Source organism: Pseudorasbora parva, chromosome 17 (assembly GCF_024679245.1).
Source record: "Pseudorasbora parva isolate DD20220531a chromosome 17, ASM2467924v1, whole genome shotgun sequence".
In the NCBI taxonomy this organism is placed as follows: Eukaryota; Metazoa; Chordata; class Actinopteri; order Cypriniformes; family Gobionidae; genus Pseudorasbora; species Pseudorasbora parva.
In genome coordinates this window covers 20123083-20139536 of record NC_090188.1, presented here as the reverse complement: position 1 = coordinate 20139536, position 16454 = coordinate 20123083, and the positions used below count along the sequence as shown (strand labels likewise).

General features: G+C 41.2%; 1 protein-coding gene across 1 annotated transcript in view; it reads right to left on the bottom strand.

The window, feature by feature from the left end:
• The window catches only part of slc24a3 (solute carrier family 24 member 3), a 118179-nt gene that overhangs the window by 83684 nt on the left and 18041 nt on the right, over positions 1 to 16454 (bottom strand). The window contains exon 2 of the mRNA XM_067421516.1: positions 754 to 894. Coding sequence (XP_067277617.1) covers positions 754 to 894 — 141 coding nt within the window. The remainder of the gene's footprint in view (positions 1 to 753; positions 895 to 16454) is intronic.

Sequence of the window (16454 nt, the reverse complement as noted above, 5' to 3'; positions counted from 1 at the left end):
AGATTGGAAACAAATTGTTTAAACTAATTCTGTCAGAAATTAAAAGTGGGTGTGAATGTGTTTACCGTGGTTGATGGTACAGGCATTAACCAAATAAATTGCAAATCAAACTCAGCCATAGCAGCTGATAGAATTCTATTACATTTGGACTATGTCTAAGCGCAGCTTTACTTCCACAGACCCCATTTGTAGAGGTTAATGTTTTAATTAGGGGACATGTCTGGTCTTCAACTTGGCCAGAAATCCATTGTTAACTTTTGACCTGGCCACGGCTCACAGGTCTCTATAGTTTGAAATACACATTATGTTCCCTAGTCTGCAGCGAGCCCCAAAAGAAACAATAGCAAAGTCTGTGTCAGCAAGATTACTCACTCAGAACGCAACAAAAGGGTTAGTGTCCGAGTTACTGACAGGAGAGTCCTGATACAGGACTAACACCTCTGTGAACTCACAAATCGGTGGAGAACTAATAAAAAACATACGAATATTTCATTTTAAAAAGCACTTGATTGTGAGGTTCATAGAAGTCTGATACACATCCCAAAGTGGAAAAAACTATACCAGAAGTGAAACGTCACACGACTTCTTGCCTAATCACATTGTGATGTTGTTTCCAGTTAATCGTGACATTAGTCATCTGTCATGCTAAGTTCCTTAAAAAACAATCATCTTTCAGTTTCATCTGTGCTATTAAACTAAAAGAGCAGGTAGGTTGTGTGAGGTGTTATGTGTGTGTGGTGCTAAATCTCTTACCAGGCGGTGTGCAGTTCTTTACAGCATTGGGCCCAACCTGCACCTCATCAGTGTAGTTGCTGTCAATGTCAAAGTCCTGCAGCAGCCTGCGACTCTCCCACTTCTCACTGCCTTCAACTGAGAGACTGGAAAGGCTATAACCTGCAAAACACATAGGAAAAACATTTTCATGAACCATGGCTAGATTCACCAACAACATACTTTTTTGTGTTGTAAAATATATTACAATCCTCTTGCAAGGTAACCCTTACTAAAATAAAATTACACACACAAATAATTATATATTTTCTGGTCAGAATTATTGGCACCCCTTGGAAAATATGATCCAAGATGGCTGTAAAAATAAATCTGCATTGTTTCTCCTTTTGATCTTTCATTCAAAACATTTGCAAAAACTTCAATGAAACAACTTTTCATTGAAGTAAATGTGGGGGGAAAATCACATTATGAAATAAATGTTTTTTCTCCAAAACACATTGGCCACAATTATTGGCACCCCTAGAATTTTTTATGAGTAAAATATCTCTGAAGTATATTCCCATTAATATTAAACATTTTTAGCACACCATGGTGACTAGGAACATCACCATGTTTCACAGGAGTATAAATATGAAGAAACAGAATTCCTTTAATCATTCATCACAATGAGTAAAACCAAAGAATATACTTCTGATGTGCAGCAAAATATTAAGCATCACAAAATAGAAAGCTGCTGTAAGAAAATGAAGCATTGAAAACCCCCATTTTCACCATCAGGGCAATAACTGAGCTTGAATCGAGGATATTATAAATATGCCTGGAAGAGGACGTGTCTATATTGTCTTAATGTACAGCGAAGAGGAAAGTCTGAGTGGCCAAAGACTCTCCAAAGATCACATCTGGAGAATAGCAGAGATTAGTCTTTGGGTCAAAATCCAAAAAATATATCAAACCCTTACTTCACCACATGTTGTTTGGGAGAGTTTCAAGAAAAAATGTCCTTGCTTATCTAAAAACAAACTCCAGCATATTCAGTTTTCAGACACAACTGGAACTACAGATTCTATGGTCAGAAGAAACAAAAACAAAAAACAAAAAAGAGCAGCAAACCCACCAGATGCCAATGGTTAATATACTGCTGGATCTTTAATGTTGGGGGTCTATTTTATTTATTTTTTTGTTTTGCTGGAGGTCCTGGACATCTTGTTCAGATGCATGGCATCATGGATTCTAGTAAATACCAACAGATAAAAACATCTCAATCTGATGGCCTCTGCTAGAAATCTTGTAATGTCCTGTGGTTGGATCTTCCATTAAAGCATTGATCCAAAATAAACATCAAAATCAACACAAAAATGTATCACTAAGCACAAAATGAAGCTTCTGCCAAGACCATTCCAGTCTTCTGACCTGAAACCTAGAAAATGAGTGTGGTGAACTGAAGAGAAGAAGCACCAACATGGAGCTGGGAATCTGGAGAGATTCGGATTCACAATTTAAAATAACTGTTTTCTGTTTTATTTTTTTTAAATGTAACGTATTCTTGTGATGGCAAAGCTGAATGTTCCTGATTTGGTGCTTAAAATACATTTCTTACTATTATCAATGTTGATGTTGTGCTGTTAAGGATTAATAGTTGTGCTGCTTAATATTTTTGTTGAAACTGTGATTTTGTTCTTCTAGATTCTTGAATTGAAAAAAAAAAGCTTTTGTAGCAATGTTTACTGTCACCTTTGATCAATTTAATGCATCCTTTCTGAATAAAACTATTAATATCTTGTTATACATTGCAAAATGCACCTCATACTGAAGAACATCGTCCTGATTGAGTCTGGTTTTAAACAAGTTCCTTAGCTAACGTAAAGCCACATCTTGCAAATGCTGAGTGATATCTATGGTGATTGTGTAACTAAGCAATATTCTGGGATTCACTTACACTTGAATAAGAAAGAGAAGGCAGATACGTTTGTGTATTGAATGCAATTTTAACATCAAAAATAATACATACATTCAAATATAAAAGTATGAAAGAAGCTTGTGAGCTAACTAGATGCTTTTATCCACAGAGGTCTGACAGAAGAACCAGATATCAGCCAAAACAGTTGGTAGATGTGATACTCTTAACTTAAAACTGAGTTGAGATTGCGAATGAAAAGTTTCAGATTGCGACTTTCAAGACATCCACAAATTACTGATGCCCATTGAAAATGCATTAGCCCTGAATGTCAATGTGAGAATGGCACCATTTTTCCCATCTATTATTAGTCAGACAAACTAAGATCCACAACCCAGCCAAGTCTCAGTGTCACGCATCTAAGTCGGGCTCCTCGCAGTGCTGACCCGTCCAGCCCAGTATTACTGTGTGATATCTTCTATTCACACCGCATTCACAGGGACACAGTGAGCCGGAATGTGTTACATACTGTTAAAATCTCACAGGCTCCACTTCTCATTTGCGATACCGTGAGCAACAGAGCCCCGAAAGTCATCTGGAGAATATTCATGAGGGCCGTCTGTGGTGCGGAGTGAGGCCGAGGCGTAATACAAATGACATCACGAGGCGAACGCTCCTGCAGCAGCGCCTCAGCCCGGGCTCGTCTGGGAGGGGGTGATTATTCTGGCAGCACTGTCATCTGGGTCGCTCTGTCCTCAAGCGCCTCTGCCCTTACTCCACTCCGCTTAACCGTCTTCCTGAGCGCTCTTTTCAGAGCACTGGCCCCCACTTACCGCTCTAGTCGCTATAAATAAAACCTCTATATTTATCAAAAAACAGCACTCACGATGGGGCTCCGGGGCTGTGTGGTGCATTGTGACGTGACGCATTTTGACATTGTGATGTGACGCGAACAGTGATACAGAACTGGGATCTGGTTGGAAAGAGTGTCAGAACCCCCCGTTCTTCATCTTTGGCACTGATAGGAAACTTGAGTTCGTCTTCATCAACAAAAAGAAGAAGAATGAAAAAAAAAACTGATCCAGGCACTGACATTCCTAGCAAAAACTGTTTAATAATTCATCGCCCCCTGAGATGTCAAAAGAATCATGTAGTGAAGTGAAGACGGGTGTGACACTTTTGGAAAATGTGACACCTTAGTGTCTTCCTCATAGTTAAGAGACAGCAGCGATCTGTCTGGGACATGAGAGACGAGCAAGCTAAATACAAAAGTGAGCCACACAGACTGTTCATCGGTATATGATCCCAATATATGAACACGATATTTCTGTTGTATTAGCACCTGATTCACTAAAGGAATTATGTAAATTAGGTAGTGGCACAAAATCTATACTGGAAACAATATTAACACAGCAATTCTTGATTGTGCAGGCTAGTTCTGAGTGTTAGATTGCATAGGATGCAGCAGACTAGGGCCATCGTCCCTTTCTAAAGAAAAGTAATTTCACTCAGCGGCCATATTTGCAACATCCATTATTTTAAGCATTTAGGACCAAATACTGAAATCTCAAAAACTGCTTATCAAACTCACATTTAAATGTTTCAAATCAGCTACACAATCTGACATGAACTGTCTAATCAATTGTATTTCATAGACTGAAATAGCATTTGAAAGCATGTATTTCAGGTTGGTCCAACCAAAGTGCATGTGTATGCGCAGATTGTTTCTATGGGAACTGGAGCTTCTAACAGCAGCGACGCAATGACTTTACCAATTGTTGACTGGCTATTTTATTTAGAAGGAGGAACTTATGCTGGCATTGTGCACTGCATTTTCTCCCATTCCTAATAACATGAGTAAATTTTTTGTATACAAAGACTTGGAGTAAGTTCACCCGACAGCCACTGAACTAAATGGAGAAAGCAGAAAACACAAAAACAGATTGTTTCAATAATGTTTTTAAATCAGCAATAAAATGGTAGCATAAATGCCATTATCTTATAATGCTGAATGATTCTGAATGATGATGCTGACATAAATTTATGAAAGTGTGCTTACATTTGTGTATATCTGTAAAAATGCGTCTCCATCATTTGATTAATAAATGCTGTCATGATCAACTGATGATCAAATTATTACATCTTTTAAATAAAACTTAGTTTACTGCCTACTTACCATGGGTAGCAATCTTAATGTTCATTTCAGCAAGCGACTAGCATTGCTTTTTGTGAATAAAGTGCAGAAAAGAAAGATGAAGATTTAATTTAATATATGGTCCAACCATTATATAAAAAAAAGGAATGTCATGTGTGATTTTTGCTCACCAAAATATCCCAACTGTTTAGAGAATTTGCCCCTAGCCTTTATTTCTTACACAACTGGGCTAAAACAAAATAACGTGGCTAAGTAATTAACCATGCATATCCTATCCTTAAACACATGTTAGAGAGGAAAGTAGCAGCTCCATTAGAGTGAGCAAAGCTCTGGCTCATTGTGAAAGTTTCATTGGAAATATTGTGTTTCTCTCTGACATGCTGCACAGAAATGGCATTACCTGTGCAGCGAGCCAGAATGCACACTGCACACACACACACACACACACACACACACACACACACACACACACACACACACACACACACACACACACACACACACACACACACACACACACACACACACGGCAGGAAGTTACTATGGAGATGTGACGTAACCGCAGAGAACAGAGGAGAACAGTGACGACATCACGCTCAGATGAACATGGCTAATCGCACAGAGAAAACACAAGGATACACATCAGTACACGTGCAGAGAATAAAACAAACTAATGCATGAGATAAAGAATAAACTGCAGATAAGGCACAGACCCAACATCTTAATACCACACAAAAAGAACAAAACTTTCAATTTGTTGCATTAAGAAATTGAATTTAGCCATGATTTTTAGTTTAAATGGTTGCGAGTAATTCTACTTAGACATTTATATCAATACAAGAGGGTCTGAGATACTCTGAATAAGTATTTTAGGGATTTCTAAGTAATGAATGTGAAAGTCTCAGCATGCAGCCACACCAGAGAGCCCAAGGCACCTCTACGAGACACCCTATTAAAGAGTCAGTCCCTCACTGAGATTGAAAATGCACACGTGGTGACTTGTAGGATTATCATGTCCTAGTGGTATAAAAATAAATATTATTGTAACAATAAAGGTTCACACACCTTTTGACCAATGAACCTCCATGACTTAGGAGTCATTTGAGATGATCATCAGATTATATTTTAAATACATGCTATTTTAACTGCACAACATTAATGCTTTAAATACAATCGTTAACACTTTATAATAAGGGTTAAATAGTTAAAGGAACTGTATGTAAGAAATGTATTTCAATGAATCATAAAATGGCCCTGATATGTCACTAGACATTAGGAAATCTAGTTCATTTTAAATAATTATATCATCGACAACAGTCGTCCATCCAGGATATTGTCATTTAAAAGTTGTTGTTGCAGCCCTCAACTGATGTTGATGTTTTGGCCTGAAGCTCCACCCTCCACCTATCGACCAATCACAAAGTCAGTGGTGTTTCAGCATTCGAGTTGCCATTTAATCAAGCATATATAGAAAAAGGCAGCGTAGTCACTTCTAACGAATAAAAAGCCTCTATGCGCAACTGCACCAGAAAGCACAGAGCATGTCAGCACCATCAACTTTATTAGAACATGTACAACCATGAACAAATGATCATTCCCACATACAAAACATTTTACATGCAGGGTTCTTCATTCCCCTTTTGTCATATGTACAAAGACATGGCATATGTCATAAAGCAAAAAACCTCTAACATGATGTTAAATCGCTAGACCCTAGAGATAAAAATGCAGCTGAAAGACAAGGACGCATTACGGCAAAGGACCTCCCTCTACAGAGAGAGAGCGGTAGGTGCTCGACCCTGATGCTCAAGTATTCACAGAGAGTAAACATGACTAAGACAGATTATGCAACTTTACTCTTTTTACCGCAGTGCTTTATCAGGGGATGCTGTTTCCAGATGCAAAATTGTCTTCAGTGATATTGAATGACAACATAAACTATAAAATAATGGAAAAGAAGGACAACTGTAGCACCTTTGGATGCACACATCACCCAACAATGAGGGTCATTAAAGATTTACTCAAATGTGATACTGTAATGGACAGTGTCATTGATGGAACAGGGTCTTATTTACTTCTCAGTAGTATTTTGGTATCTTACAAGTAATGAATAATAAAGCATCTAGGTGCATATGCTTTAAAGCGAGCCACGGGATATACTGATCACCACTCCCAAGAGTCCTCCTTTAGTTTTTTGCTACAGCACATATCAAGCTTTTTACCTGCAGTGGTGTACACCGTTAATTTAGTTAATTGAAGTTTCTTACACAAGTGAACACTGGCAACCTGTTCATAAGAAAACATCTTAAAGGGGAAGTGTTTAATATTTTTTCCACCAGACAAAATTATAAACAAAATTATCATTATTTGGACAAAGAGATTATGCCATCCCAAATTCACACCATTGGCTTGATCAATGATGTTATCTCAAAAACAAACCGAGAGCAATTCCTTTTAGTGCAACTAGTGTTACAGAAATCATTTTGTCTTTTACCATAGGGATATAAGACCCTATGGCTTCATTACATGAAATGAATTTCTAAAATGGGTAATTATATAACAAGATATTCAAGGTACCTCTTTGTACAATACCTGTAGAGTATCTGCCAAGAAAGTATACAGTCTAAATCACACAGAAAGCCTGTCACTAGCATTGCTATTTATATGAATAAAGCTTGCAGATTCTTGTGCTCTATACTTTTAACACTACCAAAGAGAAAATAAATTGCTCTATCTAGCCACATCTGCAGCACATCACCTGAGGACCTGTCCCACAGATGATTGTCCCAGATAGCAGCTGTTGCGAAGAGGAACTACCCTGTAAATTCTATAGATTCAGACTGCCCTTACACATTCGACCCCATACTGTCAAAACGGATAAATATAACCAGGCATACTTCCACTCTGCCAAACCCGTAATTACCTAGTTTATCTTCATTAGGCGAAAACTTGAATATGGGACAGTACTAGTCAAAGTTAGGGAGAGAAGAGAGGACAAAAAAACTAATCAGAAGAGAGAAGGAAGGTTAAAGGGATAGTTCACTTTGAAATTAAATTTTGATATGTTTTAGCTTACCTCATGGGCATCCGATATGTAGGAGTATTTGTTTCCCCAGTAGTTTCAATTTTGATAATTTTAGGTCAAACTGTTCTTGTCTGTGCCTCACATAATGCAGGTCTATGGTCACCACCTCAAAGAGCATACACAGAGAAGTCCAAATTAAACAATCCCCCATCGTAAGTACACATTGATGGCCTAAGACATGAAACAAGTGGTTTGTGTGAGAAAACCAACAGTATTTATATCGTTTATACCTCTTGTACACCACAGCAAACACGCATGCGCACCCTTGGATCAGTCGGACGTAGTGGTGTACAAGAGGTATAAACGATATAAATACTGTTGGTTTTCTCACACAAACTGCTCGTTTCGTATCTTAGGCCACCAGTGTGTACTTACGATGGGGGATTCTTTAATTTGGACTTCTCTGTGTATGCTCTTTGAGGTGGTGACCATAGACCTGCATTATGTGAGGCACAGACAAGAACGGTTTGACCTAAAATGATCAAAATTGAAACTACTGGGGAAACAAATACTCCTACATCTCGGAAGTCAATGCGGTAAGCTAAAAACATATCAAAATTTAATTTCAAAGTGAACTATCCCTTTAATTTAAAGGGATACTTCACCCCTTTTTCATATTAAACTATGTTATTCCCTTAATTAAAACGAGTTGATACATACCTCTCTCGTCTCAGTGTGTGCACTTAATCTCTCTGACAAGCGGTGACAAACTGATAGCATTTAGCTTAGCCCACTAAGCCCAGTTCATTTGAATTTGAATTTGTCTTTATTTGATAGGGACAATGCTCATTGATCAACAACAGGCTACTTGCTGTAAACAAGCCAGAGTTAGCTACTAGTGCTAAGTTACAAGAATAGATGACTATGGGACCAAACAGAGATCAAGTTAGAAGCGACCAAACACCACCACGTTTTCCCTATTTTAATACAGTTACACAAATAGTTGAACGATCAAGTATGATGACATAAAATAAAACGTGGCACTTTTAAGCGGGTTAAAAAGGAGAACTATAATGTATGGCGGAATAGCACTTCTGAGAGTACTTCGACTCGGCACAGTAAAAAGTCCCGGCAGAAACATCCTCCCTCACATCTCCCCCTCCCCCCTATTGACAGAAATGAATGATTTTTCCGCCGGGACTTTTTACTGCACCGAGTCGAAGTTCTCTCAAAAGTGCTATTCCGCCATACATTATAGATCTCCTTTTTAACCCGTTTAGAAAAGCGTCACGTTTTATTTTATGTCATCACACTTGATTCTTCAACTATTCTTGTAACTGTATTTAAATGAGCAAAATGTGGAGGTGTTTGGTCGCTTCTAACTTGATCTCTGTTTGGTACCATAGTGAATAAACTGGGCTTAGTGGGCTAAGCTAAATGCTATCAGATCGTCACCGCACGTCAGAGAGATTAAGTGTACGCACTGAGATGAGAGAGGTATGTATCAACTTGTTTTAGTTTAGGGAATAACATAGTTTAATATGAAAAAGCGGTGGAGTATCCCTTTAAAGGATCTCTGGAAACATTGTATTATATTAGTGACATTGCAGAAGACAAACATCTGCTTGAATTAGAGGAGGGAGGGGGTTTCAGACTCAGGAACAAACTGAGTCCCCCCCAAGGGACCGCTATGTTGTCAGCGGAAAATTTCAGAGGAGAAAAATAAAAGAGAGGGAAAAAAAAGTAGGCCTTTAGATCAATATTTTTTTTTAACCAAAGGACCTAAATAAATACATTTGAATTATTAAGAATCATATAAATGCTTTCCATATAATAGGCCTATTTAAAAATAATTTATATTGGTTTGAATAAAATAGCACAATAAAATATTCACTCATTATTGGTACCACACCAATTATTTAATTAAACAACATGTTGCCACTGATATTTTAAAGGTATGGGTCCATCATCTTTGTGGGACCTTTGGCATTAAAAAGTTTGAAACCTCCTTGAATATAGAATCAATACCAATAAAGAAACTACACATGACCTCCATATGGAATTTCTTGGCTGAGGTGGGACTTAATGAACGCATGTGTGGATCGCTGGGAACAGGCTTGTCTGAGAATCATACAATGTAGTTAAAGGGTTACTTCAGCAATTAGCATATGTCTTTCTATCAGTAGAAACCCTGGAGTATATTCGAATGATCATGCTCGCGGACACATTAACCTTAGCTCTCATCACGAGCTCATTCAGCTCGTTCATAACGATGAATGTTATCTGACTCCTGCAGCGTTAGTGCTGTGACACTCCCTCAGCGGCTAATAGAACAGACACGTTCAGTTTTTAATTGTAGTGTCTGTTCTCTAACTGAACTGATTTTGTGAAAAAGAACACGGTGGGGAAAGTGATCCAGTCACAGTGATTTGAGTAGCGGTGGCTTTGGCAAGGGCCTCGTAGGCCAGCGAAGCATTTTGGGAATTGTTCATCCCCATGAGACAAAAATAAATGTTCTGTCTTATCTCAGTCTAGAAAGCACCCAAATTCAAAAATAATTTCACATTTATACTACATTAATGAACCAGTTTAAATACAGATTCAGCTTCCCAGCGCTGAAGTACCCCTTTAATAATCAGACTATCAAGTGAATGATTAAACAAACCATCAGGACTGAATCTATGGTGGTTATATAAGTCAGTGATTGGGTATCAGTAATGGGTCGTTTATGAATGTGACAGGCCATTAATAGTCTCATTAGTGACTGCTGGCGGTGCAACTCCTGCTGTGCATGTCTGCTGTCAGTCAGAAGAGCTGGACAAGAGCCACTTCTCCAACAAACAACCTTCAAAGGACTGGAAGAGCGGTCAGAGAGGCTCTGGGTAATCCAGTTAGAGATGGTTTCTGGGGCTTCGCTCAGTGTAGCATCACCCCACCTTTTTATAGTAGTCTTTTTTTTTCTCCAGTCATCTGATATCTGATTTCCATTTGCATGCTAAATCACAAAAATAGACATGGAAAATGTCCACAACAGTGAAGGTCAACTAATTTATCTACAATTTGCATATTTTAATTTTGATATTTTTTAGAACAAAAAAAAAATCTGATTAAAGCCAGTTGAAAACCAAACTATCCTAATTTACATGACTTCCTTAAAGGGTTAGTTCACCCAAAAATGAAAATTCTGTCAATAATTACTTACCCTAATTGTCATTCAACACCCGTAAGACCTCCGTTCATCTTCGGAACACAGTTTCAGATATTTTATGTTCATTCCGAGAGCTTTCTGTTCCTCCATTGAACATTATCAAAGTCGTCCATATGTGACAGCAGTTGGTTAGTTAGAATCTCTTCTCAAAATACATTTTGGTCCAAAAATCTACAACTTTATTCAGCATTGTTTTCTCTTCCGCTTTTGTTTTCAATCCGCAAACAAAGATTCAAAGAGTTATGAATCAGCATATTGTTGATGTTCATGCTTCGGATTGCGTGTCAAACTGCCAAACTCCTGAAATCACGTGACATTGGCAATCCGAATTCTGAATCAATACGCTAATTCATAACTGTTTGAATCTTTGTTTTCAGATTGAAAACAAACACGGAAGAGAATACAATGCTGAATAAAGTGGTAGTTTTTGTTATTTTTGGACCAAAATGTATTTTCAATGCTGCAAGAGATTCTAATTAACCAACTGATGTCACATATGGACTACTTTGATGATGTTTTTATTCCCTTTCTGGACATGGACAGTATCCCGTACATACATTCAATGGAAGAACAGAAAGCTCTCGGACTAAATATAAAATATCTTAAACTGTGTTCCGAAGATGAACGGAGGTCTTACAGGTGTCGAACGACATTAGGGTGAGTAATTATTGACATAATTGTCATTTTTGGGTGAACATTTTTGGGCGACATAATTGTCATTACCATTTTTGGTAATAAACTACCACAGTGAGGTTTTCAAGACAAACTCCACAATATCAACCCATACATATTACTCATAACAAACTTATTTTATATTAATCCCCACATTTCAAGTGCCATATTCTGAAGTATTTACCATCTTCACACACTGTTTAGAAAGGGTTTTCATCTTTCATCTTAAAGGTTGCTAAAGGTTGTTCAAGTTAGTGAGATGACACATTCTTCCTTCTATTTTAACAAGATGTACAGTCCCCGATGATGAAAAGCAGTCCTACTGAGACTAGCACCATATTTCACTGCATTTTTGAAGCGGAATGATTGTTTGATTTGTGGCACACAAAACTGCACTGCATTTTGGCTTAACATTCGTCTTGGTGGCACTGAACCACAAAATTTCTTTCTACATCCCAGCTGAGTCTGGTTCTTCTGTGTTTTATCCCACTCCAGACATTGTTCTTTTAGGGTAATGGCTTGTTTTGGCCACCCTCCTATACCAGCACCATCTCTTCGCAGCACTGTTTTTCTCAGCAACACACATTACAAACCAACATACCACCTTTAAATATGTTTCAACTGAAGCTTTATGTAATCAGACAGAATATCAAACAAGAGCTTATATAAATTCAAAGCAGTCAAAAGATTAAAGGCTTAGAACTCATTATTCTTTCATAGTGGATTTTAATATCTTAAGCATATTTGTTTTTTTTTACGGAGCAGAAATGCTTATTTGAATGAAAGGTAATCCTGTATGAAAAGTAATGTGCTACTTTCTCATATGCTTACTTGTAATTTGCACTGCACTGCAAGGCAGTCGGCTCACGTTTGATCTAAATCAGACAATTAAAAAGCTAATCAGTTCTTCTTCCCCTTATAGCACAGGTGAAAGGCTATCTGAATGTGCTAGCACTCACAACATGTGCTGGGGTTCCAGGATAATTGCTGACAGCAGAGAAGTTTAGCTATAAGAAATGTGCTGTATCATCGCTCACAACTCAGATTACAGCAACCCTTTGTTGACACCAATGACAAAGCCACTACAAATACAACTTCATAATGACAAATATTTTAAGATATGAAAAGCAACATACTTGGTAACTTTGCCAAGAAATTTCACTTACAAATTTTATTACAAAAAGTTTATTGCAGTGTGCTATATTAGTCGCTTATACTTATTTTAAACTTAAAAATAATAAAAGTATACACAAAGAGTTCAGATCCAAAAGCCTCTAAAAGCCACTTCGGTCAAAAATAATGATACTGAGCATTACTGATACTGAGTACTATATACTCTCCACATAATAGTATAACTTCATGAAACACTTTCACTTCAAACCCACTAAATCCCAGCATTAGCGCATTCAGAAGTACCAGTACTTAGGCAGAAACCTATAGGAGCCAGACAAAAATGCTTATTTGAAAGACAAACGTCAGATGTGTAAGCTTTTGCATCTGAAGTCTTTACATAGTTTTAAATACTGTTGTATCAACTTAGATTTTTAAATAATTATTGATAATAATAATAAAAAAACATATGTTCCCTGATTCTGATAATGTGAATGTTTCTGCATTTCAGTGTAGATATTTTATAGACATTTCAGTTTCATATTTCAAGAAGTATAAAAATGAATACCTAAATATGAACATAGTATTCTTAAAAGAAAAAATAATATATAAATAGCAAACTACAAGTATGATGTTTAGTTCATTTAAAGAAAACGTCCCTGGTTACGACTGTAACCTTAGTTCCCTGAGAACAGGGAACGAGACGCTGCGTCAGCTGACGCTATGGGGAACGCCTCCAGCGTGACCGGTGTCTGAAACGTTTATCCAATCACATCAGTCCTACTGACCGGCGACAGCCTCTGACGTCATAGACGTGCGACCAGGAAGTATAAAAGGGCGCCTTGCAAACACAACCGCATTCAATTCGTCTGAAGGGACTGTTCGCAGGCAGGCCCCGAGGCATGGCAAAAGTGACCCAGCGTCTCGTTCCCTGTTCTCAGGGAACTAAGGTTACAGTCGTAACCAGGGACGTTCCCTTTCGAAAGGGAACTCGAGCTGCGTCAGCTGACGCTATGGGGAACGATATACCCACGCCGCCATGCCGAGGGGAGTGCATGCCTACTAGCAGTGACAACTGTCAGGACAAGCAAATTCAACTGAAATGCCTGAACCACTCCCCCTCTGGTCACATTAGGCTGTCAGTGACAGCATTCCCTACGGTCATAGCCCGAGCTGTGGCCTTGGGGCACCTTCATGTACCCTACCCCGGCCGCTCAAAGGCCTGGAACCAACCTGTTCAACAGAAGGGGTTCTTTTAAGGGAATGTGGCTAGGGGACCCGAGGCCGCCCCAGCCAGTCACTATTCGGGAAGAACTTCACCGAATGCCACCAGGGAGGCTTGACCTGGCGTCACTATGCGGGACGCTTCCGTCTGCCAACCCAGTCTGTTAACAACAGAGCCTCTGGAAACTCGCCTCTGGGGAGGCATCAAGCTGAGGGACTGCGAACTGGCAGTGTCCGCCTCAGGCCGGAACTCAGAGACGGGCTATCCCGGAGAACAGCGCTCAGCGTAGTGCTTTCCCACCCTTGCTAGCGAGGGGAGTCAGCTGCTCGATCCTAGGATCTACCGAGCACATACATTACAGGGGTGCTCAGGAGGCCTGAGAAGGCCTACAGGCTGATCTCACAGGGAGGCCCCGAGGGGCCTACGACCAACCGACCAGGCCCAGGCGGCCGTAAGCTCACAGGCAACCCTCCTAAGAGGGGAGCTCTTAAGCCTGCCTGGTAGGTACCATGCTGTAGGCAACCTATGCAGGTCCCTGTCCTGTAAGGACCGCATAGCAGCAGTGTAAACTCGTCGTGCTAGAGTATGCACCTGCCATCAGGTGCTGCCGGCTAGGACCGAAGCCTGACGGCAGGAACCACTAGCTGTCAGCTTGAGTTCCAGTTCTGTGTCTCCTTCCAAGGAACCCGTTCCCCCAGGGAGGCCCCGCAGGGCCTACTACCTGCCAGGCTACTCGTAGCCAGCACTGCGGCCGGGGAACGACCTCAGGGAGGCCTGGTGAGGCCTGCTACCTGATAGCAGATCATGCTAACCGCCCCGGCTAGCAACCATGCTCCCTGCTCACCTTCCGGGAGGCCTAGCGAGGCCTAACCCCTGTCACCCAGAGGCCGAGGCCCTGGGCCACCCCCTCAGGGGAAGCCCGATGAGGCCTGCTGCAACCCAGCAGGCCCTCCGGGAGGCCTGGTGAGGCCTGCTACCTGCCATCTGGTGACTGGAGCCCGGGAACTGTTATCCAGCGCTAGTTCCCTGGAGTACCCCCTCAGGGGAAGCCAGATGAGGCCTGCTGCATCCCAGCAGGCCCTCAGGGAGGCCCCGCGAGGCCTACTACCTATCATCCAGTGACTGAAGCCCAGGAACGACCCCTTGGGGGAAGCCAGACGAGGCTTACTGTTACCACAGCAGGCCCTCAGGGAGGCCTGGTGAGGCCTACTACCTGCCGTCTCACACCTGAAGCACGGGAATACCCTCTCAAGGGAGGCCCGGCAAGGCCTGCTGCACCCCAGCAGGCCCTCAGGGAGGCCTAGGGAGGCCTACTAACTGGGCTTGTAGCCATGCCAGCGATGAATACTCGCTGGCAGGTCGGATGAATGCTGGCCGCTCCATGTCGGGCTAACCATGGCTGTCTGCTTGGCTGACGAAGCCTGTTGACGAGACAACACTGTTTGTGACAACAAAAAGGGAGATTTTTTTTTTTTTACCATCCCGCACACGGGCCCCGATGTCGTCACTCCAACTAGAAGGCCCGTCGAGGCCTCCTGTTCAGAGTCTACTGCCTGGACTGTCCGGGCTGGCTGCTCACAGCTCACAGCTGGCTTCATTCGGAGGCTCACGGGGTCCTCCCTGCGAAGCCCAGTCCTCCGGCAGAACCTACAACACAGACCTAATTGCATCGCCAGAGCGGTGTACTCAACACATTGCTCTTACAACCCCTTTAAGTAAGGGGAGTTCATTCCTTACCACACCAGCCCCGGGGAGACCGCTGCTATTTCCAGCAACCCGCAGTTTCCTCCAAGGCGTCGCCATGGTGATGCTTGGCTTCCCAGGGGAGCATCCAACGCTGGGCCCTCAAGAGGCACACAGGTTGTGCGTGTCGCTCACCCCGAGCCCTACGAAAGGTGGAGCAAAAAACACAGGGCAAAATTATTGCAATATGCGAATAATGGTTACCACAGTCCCACATCCCTTGGATGGGGTAAAAGTATTTGGCCCAGGTGACCCACAAACCTTACTTACCGCCTTACAGGCTAGGTTGCAAATCTATAATGCTCTCACCTTTTCCCATCTGTGTTACCGCACCCCCGAGCGCAGACCCGGGGGCGGGCCCTGGCCAGGCGACTCTCACATGAGAGGAGGCTGAATAGGGGTTTTTATCATCCTGTAAAAACACAGCCTAAGCTAGCTGCCTGTATACCAGTCTCTGCTAAGGCTGCCACCCTAGCAACTTAACGTCCCAAGCCCATATCTCGAGGGTTGGGTACACATATGCTTCGTTCGTGTGTTAGCCTACTCACCCTTGCGCTTACTTACGTCCGCAGGGGTTAATGCTACAACACTTGCCCTCCGGTGGCCCGGAGCTTTTAGCCGAACCGCTAGGGACACCCACACTCGCTTAGTTTCCCTCTTGAAACATATTTCCGCGAAAATGAGCGGTAA